The sequence below is a fragment of the Scomber japonicus genome, chromosome 10 (genome assembly GCF_027409825.1).
Source record: "Scomber japonicus isolate fScoJap1 chromosome 10, fScoJap1.pri, whole genome shotgun sequence".
NCBI classification, from domain to species: domain Eukaryota; kingdom Metazoa; phylum Chordata; class Actinopteri; order Scombriformes; family Scombridae; genus Scomber; species Scomber japonicus.
The window spans coordinates 29,574,182-29,589,534 of record NC_070587.1 but is presented as its reverse complement, the minus strand read 5'-3'; the positions used below and the strand labels follow the sequence as shown (position 1 = coordinate 29,589,534).

General features: G+C 36.6%; 2 protein-coding genes across 2 annotated transcripts in view; both read right to left on the bottom strand.

Moving 5' to 3' along the window:
* The window catches only part of scap (SREBF chaperone), a 52,990-nt gene extending 45,937 nt beyond the window's left edge, over window positions 1–7,053 (bottom strand). Inside the window, exon 1 of the mRNA XM_053327304.1 lies at window positions 6,823–7,053. Coding sequence (XP_053183279.1) covers window positions 6,823–6,911 — 89 coding nt within the window. The 5' untranslated portion in view covers window positions 6,912–7,053. The remainder of the gene's footprint in view (window positions 1–6,822) is intronic.
* Window positions 7,054–10,430: 3,377 nt separating this feature from the next.
* elp6 (elongator acetyltransferase complex subunit 6) lies at window positions 10,431–15,065 on the bottom strand. The gene is made up of 7 exons (XM_053327311.1): window positions 14,866–15,065; window positions 14,200–14,278; window positions 14,023–14,093; window positions 12,608–12,732; window positions 11,940–12,138; window positions 11,625–11,789; window positions 10,431–10,741 (listed from the first exon to the last, which is right to left on the bottom strand). Exons 1-7 carry the CDS (start codon window positions 14,917–14,919, stop codon window positions 10,616–10,618), a joined length of 819 nt encoding a protein of 272 aa, XP_053183286.1. The 5' UTR covers window positions 14,920–15,065; the 3' UTR covers window positions 10,431–10,615.
* Between the last annotated feature and the right edge of the window lie 288 nt (window positions 15,066–15,353).

Genomic DNA, 15,353 nt, shown 5'->3' with positions numbered 1-15,353 from the left:
AGGTGAGGAAACTCCCCCCCCCCCCCCCCCCCCCCCTTCCTCAACTGTAAGCAGCATGTAACTGTGGTTCAGCAACAAGACTGAAACAAACACATGAAGCCATCTCATCAATCATAAATACGTGACAGGACAGTTGAAAGTCAAACTACTAACAATCTTTTCATTATCCATTAATCTAACTTTTATTTTTGTTGCTTAATTGCTTAAAAGTTTATCATTGGTTTTAGAAATCATTTGAAAATAGTGAAAAATATCCCTTATAGCTTTCTAAAACTCTAAAAATCTATATTTATAAGTCGCCTGGTTTCTTAGACCAGCTGTCCAAAAACAGACTCAGATACTCAATTTATGATCGAATAAGATTAAGATAAAAGCATCAAAACGTCACAAATGACTGTCTGGAAATGGGAAATGTTTGAAAATCTTGCTTAACCCTTTCATACTCTTCATATTCTTCAAAACATCCCCTCATAAAAAGTGTCTATATCAAATTTTAGTCAATCTGACTGATCAATAAATGTGTGATTAAACCTTGATTAATGTTTCAGAGAGCAGAGAGTGTGAATTTTTAGGTTTTACACCACTCATTTTTGGAGAAACAACACCTACTATCTCACAATATCATATCCTATTTTACCTAAGCGATGAAAATATAACAACTTTATGGAGCTGTGGGGTTTATTGTAAAACCATTAGAGCCATCAGTCTTCACTGCTACATCATAAAAAGAAATCCTCATAACTACTATCTTATTAAAACTATTAACTATTCATTTAACTAAATGACATGTCAATAGATACGGGTCAAATATAACCCAGAAGTTTTGTAGCACCTATACAAAAGTAAAACATTTTAAAATATTTTAATTTTTGTGCATTTTGGGACACTTTTTAGAAGAAGGGGAAGTCATCAAATTTCAGAGTAAAAGACAGTTGGGGTGTTTTTACAGTTGTTAAATGTCAAAATGGGGTCTAATTTGACCTGAGCAGTATGTAAGGGGTTAAGGGGAAGTTTATAAATGATAATTTCTTCTTCCTTTACGAGCACAATACACTTAAGGTCAATATTTCACTTTAAAAGAAGGAGAAGTCATTAAATTTCAGCGTAAAAGACATCTCGGGTGTTTTTACAAGCTGTTAAATTTGACACGAACATGATGGAAAGTATTAAAAATAACTTAAAACAACCAATCGATTATTAAAATATAGCTGCATTCCTACTTATAAACGCAATATGTTTACACCGCCACAATAAAAGCCTTTAAATTGATGTATTTTATTACAGATGTCAACACAAAAACACAAGAGTCATAAGCAGTATGTAAGGGGTTGAGGAGAAGTTTTTAAATGATCATTTCTACTTCCTTTATGATCAAAATACACTTAAGGTCAATATTTTTCTTTTAAAGAAGGAGAAGTCATCAAATTTCAGAGTAAAAGACATAGCACCTACACAAAAGTGTAACATTTTAAAATATTTTAATGTTTGTGCATTTTGGGACACTTTAGAAGAAGCCATCAAATTTCAGAATAAAAGACATCTGTTAAATTTGACACAAACATGATGTAAAGTGTTAAAAATGACTTAAAACCAACCAATTGATTATTAAAATATAGTTGCATTCTTACTTATAAAACACAATATGTTTACACTGCCAAAATAAAAGCCTTTAAATTGATGTATTTTATTAGTCATAAGATTAATGTATGAAATCTTTGTCTTGTGGGTGATTCACCTCCTCTCACCTCAAAAAAATCAAAAAAAAATCAGCTTCCTTCAGCTTCCTTCTCTTATTGACTCAATCTCAGCTCTTGCCTCACTGTTTACTCTAGCGGACAGGTTCACCGCTGCCTATCAGTGTTTGTAGTTACACCCCAAATCTATTCCAGTATTTAACAGGCCGCGCTGGCACACAGCAGCTTTATCACAATCCACAGACCATAATACCTCTCTCTGTGTTAGTTTCACATATGAAGTCAAAACAAAAACACACGACTTTAATCTCCCGTCACGTCTTTTGGGAAGTCTCTGCGACCGTACCTGCTAATGGGTGACCAGGTTATCTCTCTGGCTCGCAGTCGTTTACGTCCCCTGAAAGCGGTGGCACTGGGTTTTTTTAGCTTGAAAGGTGCTTTGTGGTTTACGTAGAGCTCCCTTCTCGACTCGGGCAGGGTGGTGTGCGGCTGCTCGGCTCTTCCCCCAGGGAGCGACGGAAACATTCCCTGGGAGGAATGTTTTCACCCCGGGAGTTCCTCTTGATCTGCTGTTATAAATACACTATACGGTAAACAAAGCCGAGTCCCGGCAAGCTTGAATCACAACAGGTTCTGCAGAGTTCAGAAAGGGGTTTGAAGTTACTCCTCTCTGCTTTCTGGACGTGGAGGAAAATCTCAGCCTCTCAGCCGGGTTCTGGTCTTGCGAGGGAAAACTTTCAATGAATGCCTCCATCTCTCTCTCTCTCTCTCTCTCTCTCTCTCTGTCTCTCTCGCTCTCTCAATCTCTCTCAGCTGTCTGTCCGGTTCAATGCGTTCTCCTGCGAGGGGGTTACGTGGGTGTAGCGGCGAAGCCTGATTTGGCAAAGGCTCAGCAACATCTCCGTCAGTGAACTAATCTGGGATTGAACAAGCAGCAGTAGCAGCAGCAGCAGCAGCGCTCAGGTCCTATGGCCTCCACCTCTTCCTTCTCCTCCTCCTCCTCCTCCCCCCTTCAACTGCACTACCTCCCTCCCTCCCTCCCTCCTCCTCCTACTCGTAGGCAGTCTATCCTGTACGTGAGAGCGTGCCAAGACATTCACGTCTCAAGACTGACAGAATTGGGGGGAGGCTTTAAAAAACCACAACAGACCAGGGCTAGACCATGTATAGTATGTATCGTATTTATATCTAGATATGAACGAGCGAGATATTAACCCTTAAACAGGAAGCAGGGATGAAGATTTCTTTTCTTGAAATCATTTTCCAGGACTATTCAAGGACATTTTCAGCTGCTACAGTATGACAGACAAGTACATTTTAATCTGTCGTATTTTATCTTTTATTCTTTATCTTGCATTATTATTATTATTATTATCTACTCATATTGTATTGCTCAGTGTGCATATTTTTACTTTATTCCTACGTTGTTGTTTTTTGTTTATCAATCAAACTGTAAAGCATTTGATTTGTTTGAAAGGTGCTATTTATATATATATATGAAGTAACATTTGACTGATTGATAGCTGTGATGCTAGTTTCGCCATGTTTCATTCATGCTAACAACGTTAGCAATAAGAAACCTTATAAAACAGTGGTGTCAAACATGCGGTTAGTGGGCCAGAACCGGCCAGCCGAGGGGTCCAATCCGGCCCTCTTTCCTTCCTTCCTTCTTTACTTCCACCTTTCCATCCTCTCTTTCATCTTTCCTTCCTCCCTTCAATCTGTTCTTCCTCCCTTTCTTCCTTCCATCTTTCCATCCCATCTTCTCTTCCTTCTCTTCCTCCTTTTCCTTCCATTTGTCCCTCCTTTCTTGTCTTCTTTTCCTTCCATCCTTCCTTCCTGTCTTCTTTCCCTTCTTCCCTCCCTCCCTTCCTTCAATCTGTCCTTCCTTCCTCCCTTTCTTTCTTCCATCTTTCATCCTTCCTGTGTACTTTTCCTTCTCCTCCTTCCATTTTTCTTTCCTTCTTTCCTTTCATTTGTCCTTCATTCCCTGCTTCCTTCCTTCCCTCCATCTTTTTAATGATCCGGCCCACATGAGATCAAATTGAGCTGTATGTATGTAAATAAGTTTGACACTCCTGTCCTAAACCATTTGCGTACAGGTCGAGAGAAGCAGAGTCAGGAGAAATCATTTAACAGGACAACTCAAACTTTTCCAGGACACTTTATTTTTTCTTTCTTTTTTTCCATTTTCCAGGTTTTCCAGGACGAGTGGGAACCCTGAGACAGGAGTGTAAAATAAGATGTGAAAAATAAGTTGATGTTACTAGTTATCTCATTTGCACCTAAAGTAAAAACATCTCCATAAATATCTTTTAAAAATATTCTTCTATATTTTTTTCAGTATTTTATTGTATATTTTAATTTGTATCATTAATGTATAAAAATGGTCATAATGGTAAAAACAACTGACTGTTTTATTTGATAAAGAGAGGTGAAACATTTTTGCTTTCTCTGATCATTAATAATCACACTTACTAGTTTATAAACCGATTTATATCATTTCTATCAAAGTATAGACCCTTTTCAACTAATTTGAAAAAGGACGAGGCACATGCTTAACCAATCATGCTCCCAACAGGGTGTTAAAGAGTCTGTATCTCCTGGTGGACATTGCCTGTTTAATGATTAATAGCGCAAAAAGATATGAACGATATCAAGAGTTTACAACTAAAGAGTTTACTAGTTAAGTGTAGGGATGTGTCATTAAAACCCAATAATCGAATAATCGTTTGTGGTGTCTAAAGTCGACCTTTGTTTTTTTTCCCCATTGAAAAACCTTAATGGAGAGTTGAGCTGTGTAGTCAACTATGAAAGGCTCATTCATAATTACTGCAGAGCAATTTTCACTTTCAGCCACTAGGGGGACAGGGACGTTTGACACGGAGTGAATTTTTACTCCTGTCCTCAGCTACTTGGTAGTAAGTTAACCTGCTAGCTGACTGGAGGAAACATGATGCAGACGAAGCCACACAAAAGTCCAGCGTGGAAAAACTGCTGACTCAAGTGAAAAAGCTGCTGTCTGCTGTGACGGTTACCGAGGGAGACGGACCTGACGCTAATCATGGAACTAGTGCGTAAATATTTGTAACAGCTCCACCAAAGTGTGACAAAGTTATATTTTTAGGGATCTGTAAGATTGTTTTATTTTAATTAATGTGTTTATGTTAATAAATGAAGGTTGATTATCATTTAAATAAATACAAGTTTGCACAGTTAAAGCTTGTGGTTTGTTACGAATATTGAACGTTATTTTTGATGTATTATCTATTTATCCCATCAATGTTGACAATGCAGTGAATATTCGATTAGTCGTTGGTTTAACCCTGAAAAAATGGGCTCATGTACATCCCTAGCTTTACAACAAGTGTTATAAATCTGTCAAAGCAAACGTTACGGCAAAATACATTTTTATTCATTTTAAATGGGTTTATTTTAATGCAGCCGAAGACTTCATTTTCATTGTTGTTATATCTAAAATATTGTTAAAGCATTGTTTGCAAAGTAGAGACAACATCTTTTTATTTCAATGCAGCTTAAGACATTTATTGGTCTGTTGTGATTAATAAACTATTTTGTCTATGTATTATTGTGTTGTTTTGTTTATGAATGTTTAATTTTTACTGTTGCTGCACTTTAAAATTCAAACAACTCATATCAAGATATTTGGCTTCAATATCGAGATACACTAATTTGGGGGGGGGGACACAAACACAGTCCTATGGCTTCCTATGGCCGAGGAAATAAAAGTCACTTTTCTATCCAAAAGAAGAAGAAGAAAGAAAGAAAAAAACAGCCAGCTACTAATAAATCTTTATGGCAGGGGTGTCAAACATGCGGCCCCTGGGCCAGAACCGGCCCGCCAAGGGGTCCAATCTGACCCACTAGTTAACTTTGCACTTTTTAACAGCTTTTAACTTAATACAATGGCTGCTGCTGTTTTGCTAAAACATATATTTTGTAGTTTTGTTGGTTTTATGATATTTGCAACATTTTTTACCAAAACTAAGACTGAATGCTCCTGAAAATGTCAAATGGTGTAACCACAAAACAATGATAAATATTCAATATTTTATCCACCTACAGTGTATTTAAGTGGACTTATACTAATAATTACCTCATTTAAAAACATCAAATGGAGTTTTTCTACATTTAAATGTTAAAGCATTTTGTCAATATTGAGCAGGACATTTCCTAAAGACTCATTTTATCTAAATAAGTTTTGACAAATTATGTTAAATTAGTTAAAAACACACTGTTGTATTGTTAAAAGTGAATTACATTTATTTAATCTCTATATAAATCAGATTTTTATGAAAAATACTGGTTAAACCAATCTACACTAGGTTACATTACGCATTGGCCCACATACATATTTAACCTGAATACGAAAAAGGATCAAATATTCATTAAATGCTCCCTATATAACTAATATTGGTACTAATATCGGACAACACATAAGCCTATACTGATATATCTGTGATAGGCCAATATCAGTCAGTAATATCGGCTGACCAATATATCAGTCAAGCTCTTATTGTCATATTTAAACCATTCATATATTGATCATACAAAATGTTGTCACTGAGAATATAGTTATAATATATAATATAGTATTTGATGCAATGGTTTAACTGGTTTGGCCGACTTGGGCTGAAGGTGACCCTTGAGCTAAAATGAGTTTGACTCCCCTGCTTTGTGGCATGACAGTATGGAAAACATCTGAGTTGGAGAAGCCCTGTGCTTTAGCGTATATGTGCCAGGCGTCTAATAGTCCAACAAAGAGCCGTCTATACACACACACCTCCCACGTGAGATGCTTGCACACTTACTCACAAACAAAAACAAGAGCTGCGGAGAAATGACAAACACAGTGTTTCACATTGCAGGGCGCAAATTCTGTTAGGGGGGAGATCGTTGTCGCTCTCTCTCCCTCTCTCTACACAGCTTAATTATGTGGCTGACAGATTAAGGTAGATTTAAAAAAAGCCACATGCCTTCAATATGACTGCTCTGACTGAGCTCATGCATGTAACTAACTGTGTGACAGCTTCTTTCAACTACACACACACACACACACACACACCAAAAAAAAACCCCAGTAATCTATGCAAATAAAGCAGCTTACCTCTTTTCAACAATTCCTAAAATGCCCAACTTGAAGGCATCTCCAGGGTTTAAAGCTTCGAAAGTCATAATTAGCAACTTTGCATGCATTAAATGTCTTCATGTGAATTAATGTAAACTGAAAAACTACACAGACAGCCATTAACATTCCTGAGAGCTTCACGCTGCGTCCGTCCGAACACATTCAGCGGTATATTAGTTGCATAATGTGCAAGCATGCTCCTCTCATCAGTGATCAGCCCATTAGTCCGGTTGTAAACGTGGAGGCAGCCTGGACGCGGATGAGCAGATTACTGCAAACACCAGCCTTTTTACAACCGGCTCTGATGACAGAAGAGAGAGGAGGGGAACTTTCCTGTCAATCAGTAACCACGCTGTAATAACCGATGTGTTTTAAAATAGGCAGTCTGGTTTTTTTTCACCCTTCATATATTCATATTATAATGGAAACATCTTTAACAGAGTACTACCTTTAATAAAGATCTAAAAAACAGAACATTTCCTAGCTTAAATGACAACATTTATGAACTACAAAGTGTATTAAACTAAACACAAAATGGGGAAATTGCTTTCACAAGACAAGTGAACACATCCCAGGATGATGGAGCTGATGCAACCATGTCGCAACATTACCAGCTAAGATACAAGCTAGCACGATATAACTTATAAAAAGATAGGCCCAAGGATGCCAAAGATATCAACATTTTACATAGTGTAGATTTTAACCAAGAAAAACAAAAAGGATTCAGCCAGGCAAGGTTTCCCCTCTTTCACGAGACATTATGTGTGCATCAGATCACCATAAAACATATATATCAGGGCAGTAGATCTCTTGCAACACCTTAATACTTTGTCCAACAATCTGTTAATATTTAACATGAGAAGATATATGAATATCCTTTATTGTTACATGTCATTACATAACTATAAAGAGAGTTTAAAAATCTTAGGTTTCAGCTCCTCGACAATGCAGTGAGGTAAAATGAAGAGAAATAGTCTCTTTATTTTACCTTGAAAGACTATTGAGGAGGAATTAGGTCAAAGAAAAAGAAAATAAAATGAATTAAGACAAGTAAACAGATAAGATTACAATTAAGTTAAAAAGATTAGTAATTAATTAAAAATAAGGTTTGAAATAAGGCTTTTGAACAGCTGTAGTGGAGGCAAATAATCTAATTTTAAGGCCTTTTCTTGCAGATTATTCCAAGTGTAAGGTACTTTATTAAAAAAGTACCAATATCATGTGACTTTAGAGTTAAAAGAGATGAAATATAGGGTGGTAGCATCTGTAGTAAAGCTTTAAAATAGTAATAGTAAACAAAAGTAAGAGGAATATTGATATATATGAGTATAAACAACAAGGAGAGCGTGTTTCCTACATTTATAAACCTATATAAATAAATGTGTATATATATATATAATGTGCATTTACAGTAATATGTGCTTATGTATGTGTGTGACAACAGGCTAAGTAAACCACTGAGCTGCAATTACTGACCTAATTCATTACATCTTGGGTCAATTTTTTTTTTTTTCCCAAAGATAACAAACAAATGAACCTCACCTTAAATCACTCCTCAAAAGACCAGCGCTGTCAAGTGTCAACAGGCTGCTAGTTAACATCACACAAAACAGCCATTGTCATATTTTCCACCATTTTTACGCTACTTAAAACCTTTTTATAACTAAATGTCACAATCAGCCACCATAAATATTAAAACCTAAATACATTCAAGGTTAAAAACACTTCTCTTCTCCTGTGCTTATGATTGAGCTTTTTTAAAGCAAATTCAATCTTTCATTTGCACTGTGTATGTCCTTTTAATGATTTTAAAGCAAATCATTATTTTATGCTGCAAACTTATATTTATTCTAGTCTAGTTTTTATTTCATTTTTCTCTCTATTTGTCTGTACTACTGTTTTTTATTTCTTACTGTTAAATGTTTGTTTTTATAAAGCACATTGAGTTGCCCCTGTGTATGAAATGCACTATATAAATCAATAAAGCTGCCTTGCCTTAAATTAATGAAAATAAAATAAAATTAGATTATTTTTCAGCTTTAAAACTTTGTTAAAGACAAACCAACAAACAAAGCATCTTAAAAACTATGAAACCCAACTTAACACGACATATTAACACGTATCATCTTCTTCTTTAAGCTGGTTAAGTGAACTTTACACCATATTTATGTGCATATTTAATCATTTCTGCAGAAAACATCTGGAGTGAAGGCACCAAGTGAAAGCCTTGACATTAGCTGGGTTAGCAAGCTGCTCGCTCCCTGTTAGCCTCTCCATGAACCCGCCGCATCCAATTAATACCTATATTATTTACAAATTACATACATGGGAGTTACTCTAAACAATAATTAGGACATGTTCTCTCTGCAGGGGGGTACTCAGTTTTACCAAAATTGTATCAAACAGATGTCAGCGTAGCTTGAAACCTAGCCTGATGTTAGCATGCCGAGTTAGCACAGTGACGATGATGCACAATGTGATTGTGTTTTTCATCCAGGTTTTATTTAGCTGCTTTTATATAAAAACAAGCTGATGCATGTGAACCCCCTGCACATGCACAACCTCGCTGCTGCAGCCACAACGCCACCTCTTTATCTGCTTGTTCATAAGAAGTGATAAGACAATCCTAATCAGCCCTCCTCATGCTTTTTTTTTCCTCCAACACTGAGCTAACTTCGGTAACAGCAGCTAACAGCTAGCAGGGTTTGTTTTATTGCTTCACTCACCTGGACAAAAAAAAACTCCCCTCCTCTCGATTTGAGTTGTTGTTGCTGTGTTGTTTCCTTTCCTTTTGCTGTGTGAACTAGTGAAACTGCCGTGCTACTCCCTTAAAAGATTAGTTTGCATGCCTTTTGGTTCAGATGCTGACATGCAGCAGGAGTAGCGTTTCAAATCTTCTACTGGTTGTCAAACCCCGGAGAGAAACCTCTCCACTCCGACCTCTCACCCTGCAGCAGGGGAGGAGAGAAGGACCAGAGCGACCTCTAGTGGGGACTATGGGTGTAATGCATCAGTGGTGTGGACACAAGCTTCATTATGACAATATTTATAACAGTTTTAATAGTTTTTTATTTCCTACAGACAATTTCCTCCCATCAAAATTAGGCCCTATGTTCCCAGTACAACAAGTAAGATTATGAATGCAGTACTATTTGTGACTGAGTATGTTTTTATTGTGGTATTGCAACTTTTATTCAAGTAATATATCTGAGCGCTTCCTCCACAACTAAGTAAGACAATTCTGAGTGGAAATAATAAGTATTCCCTTGACAACCCCCCGCAAAAATCTACTTTGTTCATTACAAATTTTATTTGAAAATAACTAACTGATCAGTATCATCATTCACTGAGCATGAAAAATGTAAACTGTGTGCATTCATAGCACGCTGTCAACACACACAAATTGATTTATCCAGGCGGCTGAACACTGACAAAAGCACAAGTCTGAAGAAACACTTACAGTAAACTGGCCTCTTTTTCTTTTAACTTCACTTATTTGAATAAATGAAAATAAATCGGAGAAATGTGCAGCAACAGGCAGCGACAGGAGCGGCAGGATCACTGCTGCCATCTTCCACACAGTGTGAGGTCCAGACACAAAGCTTCAGCTGGCAGGCTTGTGTTGCCTTATCGAACACTTTGGCAACTAATCAACCATCGTTTATACTGTGTGGTGATAATATCATACAACAGTGAAATTGGCTTGTCAGTTGCCACATGTAAAAAAAAAAAAAAAGAGGCAAAAGGCAAACAAAGACATTGAGATAAGTAACTAAAGAACAGCACTGGACGTCCCACGAGCAAAGAAGGAAGCTCCTTTATCATGGACTTTGTACTGAAAGAGTTTCTTCTGTGTGTGCTGCCCATCAGCTTGTCTCCTCCTCCAACACACCTCCACCTGAAAACCAAGGAATATGGGTTAGTAGGTTAGTATGTTTTTAATGCAGGATCTGGCACAGCTTCCTTGCAAAATACTACAAATAAAGAACTGTGCAAAAGGTTTGTGCACATTAGATATCTAGACTCTTATCCATTGATCCAACATTTATTCTGCAGAATGGCAACGACCCCAAACATACAACCAGAGTCAAAGAATTATCTATACAAGGAGTCCTGCAGATGGTTCGGCCCCAACAGAGCCTTGATCTCAACATCAGGGAGTCAGTCTTAGTCCGTCTACATGAAGAGACAGAAGCAACTGTGATGCTGAAATCCACAGAAGAAGAACTGTTGCAACTTCTCCGAGATGCAGGAACAACAGACCTGCCAAATACCTAAAAAACTGTGTGCAGCTGTTTTTTTTCTACTTACTGAACTTTATATGCAGCTAGTTGACAAATACAAACTATTCATAGCATTAAGAGTCATTTTTAAATATATGCAACTCAAATAAACACATTAATAAGTCATCATCTCCTTTAGTAACAGTGACAAACCAAAAAAGGCTGTTTCTTATTTCTCAGCTTATAACACCTACCCATTATTTTTGAAAGCATCCTAACTTTAACTTCAGTGCCTTAAACTTGTGCACAGTACTGTATATGTTAAAATGTTGTAAAGTTTATACCCCGAGTATTATTATTTGCTATATCTTTTAAAAGCAACTGATATGTCTATAAAACTTACAGGTACAAGAGTAACCTGCAAACATTTAAGTTATGGTCAATTGAGAAATGTGTATGTTTTCATTTATGTGTCAATATGCTTATATATACACACAAGTAGTAGTAACAAAACCCAGAGTGAGACTTTATGCATTGTACAAACACATAAACACACACCTGCCCGTGGATGTCCTTGCAGTATCCAGTGGGGAGACCCCGTACTTGAAGAGCGAGGCTACACTGGTGGCTCAAGCCCTTCAGGAGCCTCTCTAAGCCTTCGTTATCACCGTCGTCTTCCTCGTCTTCTTCCCCGTCACAGCGCACCAGCATCACCACGTTCCCCTGCAGACACACCGGAAGTCCAGGTGATAAAGGGATTTAATTTATATGTGAGCTCATGCAGGATTATAAGAATAAAGGAAGTAATTGCAATAATGAGCAGAACAAACTATACATGTTAAATTAGCACTTTGAGTTTTAATTGAATCCGACCTGTTTCTGGGAGCAGACGGTGGCTCGGCAGTAGTGGCTGAAGTCCAGCGCGGCTCCGACACTCACCCCCAGACTCGGCAGCACGCTGAGGTCGTCCACCAGCAGCACCGGGGGTCCCCACTCCTCGTCCCCACTGCCTGAGCTGCTTACACCGCAGCGGACAAACTCATAGAGACTCCGCAGGCCAACAGCAGGATCCCTGAAGGCAGAGATGAGAGGGAGAGGGAGATGATGGGAGAAGATGGTAATAAAGTGATATTTTCTTTATGTAGTGGTTTAACTTGGTGAGAGAAACAAAGGTAAAAAAAAGAGGAATGTGGATGTTTTGCCCTGCAGAGGTTGTGCCTTATGGTTTTGACATATTGACATATATGTACATTTTCAATTGTAAAATTAAAAAAAGATTATATTTTTAAAAATTAAGAAGTGTCCTAAGTGTCCTCTGAAAGTCTAAAAATGTGTGTAATTTGATATATATGTAAAATACATGAAGAAAACTAGAATAGTGTATAAATGGAATCTAGTTACATTCATGATTATTATTAAGGTAATAAACATAGTGGTAATGCAGACCAGGGAAATGATAAACGTATGATGATGACAATATATAAATGTGCAGGTAACACAGAAACATGTCATATAACATATGATAAATGATTAGTTTGTACCTGAGGAAGTCCATGGCTTGACTTCCTGTGTCGGCTTCTTGGGGATTTAAAATAGAGAGCGACTCTTTCAGTCCCTCCAGGAATATTAGTTGACCTTTTTCCTTTGCCTGTGCTAGACTCACACCCTGAGGACACACACACACACAATCCATAACACAGATTTATTTCATTATTCAGTCCATACATACCTAAAAAAATCAGTCAAAACACAACAGCTTCAATGTGACATTTCATTGTGTTTTTAAATATTTTCATCCAGTGCTCATCTGGAGTTCAATTATTTAAAATACTTATATTTCTATAGGGCTGCAATACAGTTATTACCAATTATTAACTATTTTCATTATCAGTTAATCTGTCAATAATTTTTTGATGAATCGATTAGATCTGGTCTATAAAATGCCAGAAAAGGGAATGTCAAATGTCTTCTTTTGTTCTGATAGTCCACAACTCAAAGATACCATCTTGGAAACCTGAGCATATCAATCAGATAATTTATCAAATATCAAAATGCTTGGTAATTAATTTGGTAGCTCACAATGAATTGATGAATTGACTAATTGCAACTCTAAATTTCTAAGCAATCTAAATAAGTAGCAACCAGCCAATAATAATAATAATAACAAACTCTGGCAATATTACTGTGACCAAAAAATGACATAATACATAAATGTAAAGGAGACACCTATGATGGATATATGGCACAATGATAGTGATTCATGTGAATAGCGAGATATAGTCATAAATAAAAGATTGGGTCTCATTCAATACCCATCATGTGAAAAGAAAGCATTAAATGCCTTCTCTTCTCCACATCTAAATGATTGGATTTTTACACAAATGCATTTTAATAAGTCTTCAAATTATTCATATTTATTAATACAAAATCAGTAGATAGTCAAATAGTCATATATTTTAGCTCTGGGTGCAAAATCATCGATTGCAGGTATCGTTTGGTATCGATTTATTTTACCCAACCGTAGTCTCTGATCTGTCTTCCCCAGAGCCATTACCACACTAAACTCACATATTACTAATGACTAAAACTCATGACTAATAATCATGACTAATGACTAAACCCCCCCCACACACACACACACACACTCCACCTCACCACATACTGTAGATATTCTACTTATTGCAATATATAGCATACTGCAGAGTAACTCAGGCCTTCTACTTCCTGTATGGATGTGTGTACAAATGTATGTGTGTTTATGTGAATGTTTTACCTTAAGTGGAAAGCTATCCAAATGTCGTTGTATCTTGTGTGCAATGACAATAAAGCTATTCTATTATATGAATATAAATATAGTCATTATTTCTGGCTGATTGCAATGTCATGAGATCTTAAAATAATACAATCCTCTTATAGTGTCCATATGAAATAAAGACACATCACAGCAGAAACTCACCAGTCTCTGGCAGACTGCGCTGTAGTGACTGTATGACTGCACCAGGCCCACAAAACACACTTTACAGCGTGCTGGAATAAAAACAGAGAGACAGACAGCAGCAGTGGGTCACACCTAAAAATTCACTGTTTTTGTCTAATTTTTGACATTAAACTAGCAGCTGTTATTAAAACTCACCTCGCAGGTAAAAAGACAGGAAGTGGTGAATGAGGAAAGAGGCATCACTTTGTCTGTCAGACACCAGGATAAATTCTCCCTGTAGATCAAAGAAGATGTGACAAACATGATATTAGAATAATACATTTAATATTCAGGCTACATAACTAATATAGGATAGATTAGGGTAATAATGTGAGACACTTTTTGCAATTCTGACTTGTTTACCTTATTTACATATGAATCAAATACTTTATATCAACACCTAATAATCATTATGGAATGCCTGAGATGCTTCCTTGTTAAATCAGATGACAATTTTTGGATATTGTACTCAAAAAGGAACATTATATTAATATTCCCTATAGTAGATTTAGTGATGTGGGACACTAGTTTTAAGGCTTAGAAATACTTTGATTTATAGAAAGCAGCCTTATATCTGCCAAAGCTTTCTTTCCAGTCTGTATGTTCACGTGTAATTGTGTATATTTTATATTTATAACTTACACAGTTTGCATATTCTAGTTAGCTTTAAAATAACTGAATAGAAAAAGAGATTTAAAAAAGGGCAACACATGCAGCCGCTTTAAACATGTGAGACAGTGTGTTATATCTTAATAAAATGATGCATTAATTACAGTGCATGTCTTAATGTTGTATTATAAATAAATAATGTTAAATGATCACCTGTGTGAAGCTGTCAGGACTGGTGTTCAGGATGCTGTTGAGCTCTGTAAACATCTCAAATGAGGTTGCAAGGAAGAGTTACTCAGAAAAACTTTGTCTTGTGAATTCACAGGTTAATAACTGATGTCAAAGGTTCTACTTAAATCAATAAGTGTGATAATATTTTCCTCTCTGCTAGCTGAGGAGCTAACATCGGGTTGCATGCGACCAAAGAGGTGTAAACACTAAAACAGGAGGTCTCACTTCGCACTGATTTTATTTTTTATGTCAGAAAATGCCATTTCGGCTACTTAACAAAACTTACGGCTGCATATATATTTCATTTAAGAAATATTTGTGCTATTGTATTAGTCTATCACATATAAAGCAAAAAAAACCTTAACATTTAAGGACAAAATTATACCTTTTTCTGGTAATTGACAGAATGGTTTCCACGGTAACAGATAAAAGTGACTGCTTCCAAAATAGACGATCTTTGCTCGCACATG